We start from the raw sequence: 3,375 nt of genomic DNA on the forward strand, positions 1-3,375 counted from the left end.
AGCCTACGCTTTCCTATTGTTTCTTCTATGTCCTTCCTTGTTTCATTGTCCTAACTATATTTTTGCTGCCATCATAGACCCAATTTCCTTTGGCTCAGGGCTGTGTAGCCCTTCCTTTTGGATATCCCCATCTTCCATCCCCTTTTCAAAAAAATAAAATTATAAAATCCCCTCTTTAACTCTTACCTGTTTTCTTCATGCATTTCAGCTACTCCCACACATCTCACTATAAATCTCAACAATAAAAAACTATCCTAATAATTGCAAATTTTGTCATATTTTCAAAGCACTTTTCTTCAGATTCTGCATCACAAACTCCAAAAATCAACCTGACGAGAGAGAGTTCGCCTCAGAACAGAGTAAGGAAAGAATTATAAAGCCCAGTTCAGAATCCTCTTTATTAATAAGGGGTAGGAAAATGTGGAAACAATGCTATATTAATACGTTTTAATTCCATCACGTTGCATAAGAAAGGAAAATACCATATCCTCCTTGGTTATGGCAGAATATTGCAGAAAACACATTAAGAAAATCTTGGACATTAGTAATTAAACTATTAACTAAAGCATCCATGGTGCTGTGTTTCATTGGATTCATGTTGGTAGTATGGGCAGGAAATGTTAGAGATGCTTGTCTTTCTTGATATCAAAATCACTTAAAAGAACTTCCTGAAGCTCAACATGTGACTAAATATTCTCCTCATTGCTATCTTCATCTCTTTGTTCCTAAACGTATAGATGGCAGGGTTCAGAAATGGGGTGATAATTACATCAAAAATGGCAAGAAATTTATCCACTGGCACTGTGGGAAATGGCCAAGAGTACACAAAAATACATGGACCAAAAAATAAAACCACCACTGAGATGTGAGCTGACAGGGTAGAGAGGGCCTTGGACAAGCCACCTGAAGAACGTTGCCAAACAGTGACCAAAATGAAGATATAGGAGATAATCAAAATGAAAAAAGTTCCCAGGGAGATGAAACCACTATTGGCAGTGATCATGAGCTCCAATCTGTAAGTGTCTGTGCAAGCAAGCCTAATAAATCGTGGAAGGTCACAGTAAAAGCTGTCAACTTCATTGGGGCCACAGAATGGTAAGTTTACAACAAATACAAGTTGGATCAATGAGTGGATGATTCCAATGGCCCAGGCAGCCACCAAGAGTAAAATACAAGTTCTGAAGTTCATGATGGTCAAGTAGTGAAGAGGCCTACATATAGCAACATAACGGTCAAAGGCCATGGCAATGAGCAGAACCATCTCAGTTCCTCCAATAACATGAATGAAGAACATCTGAGCAATGCAGCCTTGGAAAGAGATTACTTTCCTCTCCTTGAAAAGATCATAAATCATCTTGGGAGCTGCAATGGAGGAAACCCACATGTCAATAAAGGAGAGGTTGGCCAGCAGGAAGTACATGGGGGAGTGTAAGTGGCAATCAGAGATCACTGTGAGCACAATGAGAAGGTTTCCTAAAACACCTGTTACATAGAATACAGAGAAAACTAGAAAAAGGACTAGTTGCATCTCCAAAGATCTGGTGAGTCCCACCAACACAATCTCAGACACCAACGAATGATTTCCTACCCTCATGGTCTCAGTCACTTTGGGCTCCAAATTTGCCTGAAAGAACAGGAAAAATAAGAAAGTGGAATTACTGGCTGTATCAGACAGGGTTCCATTAGAGAGGCCGCACCATTAGAGACAATATACTGAGGGATTTATGACAGTGACTTGACCTTACATAATCATGGAAGTTGATTCTACAGTCTCAGTAAGCCTGTTGCCTTTGCATCGGATGCTGTAGTTTGAAGTCCACAGGACAGGCAGTCAGGAAGGAAAGATGAATATAAAATTGGGGGCAGGGGGAGGATAAAAATAAACTGGAAACTCACAAGCAAAGCTAAAGCTATAAAGACAGCCTAAAGCCAGTGTCAGTCCTCATTGTCTCTGAACTGCAGAAGCCAGGGGCCTTCACCACAGAGCCAAACTCACACTTGCCCTCAACTCAGAGAAGTTAGAGGATAAAAATAAATAAATAAATAAATAAATAAATAAATAAATAAATAAATAAGTGTGACAGTTGCAGTCTGGCCTTACCTCATGTCAATGAGATAAACCAGCAAAGAAATGAAAAAATGTGTGAGCTAGAAATATAGTTACTGCTTCGCTTTTGCCCTTGAAATATTGCAAAGAATCTCTTGAAACTCACCTTAGTTGAAACATACAGAAAAAGAATTCTGGGGAATGTAGCTCACTCTAGTCAAGTTGACACAATGCAAAGCCACTACACTAGCTATTTAGAATAATGTACAAGCCTGGCTGGTGTGGCTCAGTGGACTGAGCATCGTCCTATAGACCCAGAGGTCCAGGGCCCTAATTGCTGGCTCGATCCCCAGTAGGAGGCGTGCAGGAGGCAGCTGATCAATGTCTCTCTGATCTCTCTCTCTCCCTTTCCCTTCCTCTCTATCTAAAAATTAATAAAAATGTTTTGAAACATTTTGAAAATTAACTATCACCTTGAAAATTAACTATCACCACTTTTTATTTGGTCAACAATGACCACAGTGGAATTTAACTAGCTGGTCCTAATCTCACTCCATCTTCCACCAATTTGTTATTACTGATGCTATTTAAAATATCATCATGTGCTCTCCCCTGTCATCAGGGAGCCACTTCAAGTGAGAAATGTAAGAATTTCAGCAGAGTTTTAGGATGAAAGGATAGGATGAAAGGGTTACATGGCAGTAAATTGTTGCTTCTACGAGTCCACAGGGACTTCAGACGAGTACTGGTATGCTTCAGGCAGAAAGAAAGTAATCCGAGATGGAAGTTCTAAAAGGCAAGAAGAAATGATGAGCAAATATGTGGCCAAATATAAATAAGCAAAGATTGAGTGGGATTTTAAAAGAGAGAATTGAAACACATGGCTGCAATAGGATTAAATTGAAAGGATATGTAAGGTCCTCAGAGTCACCATGGTGCACAACTCCAGGAAGCACAATTTACACTGCATTCTATGATAGGTCTTATTAGATTTTAAAAAGTTAAGTGTGAATGCTAGTTTTCTAGTATAATCACTAAAAGAATAAAAATAAAATGAGAATGAATACTAAATCTCAAAAAAGGCAAGATATGAGAAAGTAACATGTAAATGATAGAAAAAATCAAACAAAATGAGGTAATAAAAATAAATCCAAATAGATCAGAAATTACCATAAGTGGACTAAATTCTCCAGTAAAATATATATGGAGGAATAGTCAGATAAATAGATATATATTTATTTATTTTTAAATGCAACAATATGCTATTTACAAGAGACATATTTACACAAGAAAACAGAGATGAAAAGGTTGAGAATAAAAGTATGGGA

The 3,375-nt window shown here is 38.0% G+C and overlaps 1 protein-coding gene across 1 annotated transcript; it reads right to left on the reverse strand.

Moving 5' to 3' along the window:
- Nucleotides 1–655: 655 nt before the first annotated feature.
- Nucleotides 656–1,594, reverse strand: LOC102428773 (olfactory receptor 4F6). The gene has a single exon (XM_006087532.1). The coding sequence runs from the start codon at nucleotides 1,592–1,594 to the stop codon at nucleotides 656–658; it is 939 nt and encodes a 312-aa protein (XP_006087594.1).
- Between the last annotated feature and the right edge of the window lie 1,781 nt (nucleotides 1,595–3,375).

Source organism: Myotis lucifugus, unplaced genomic scaffold (assembly GCF_000147115.1).
Source record: "Myotis lucifugus unplaced genomic scaffold, Myoluc2.0 scaffold_38, whole genome shotgun sequence".
Classification (NCBI taxonomy): Eukaryota; Metazoa; Chordata; class Mammalia; order Chiroptera; family Vespertilionidae; genus Myotis; species Myotis lucifugus.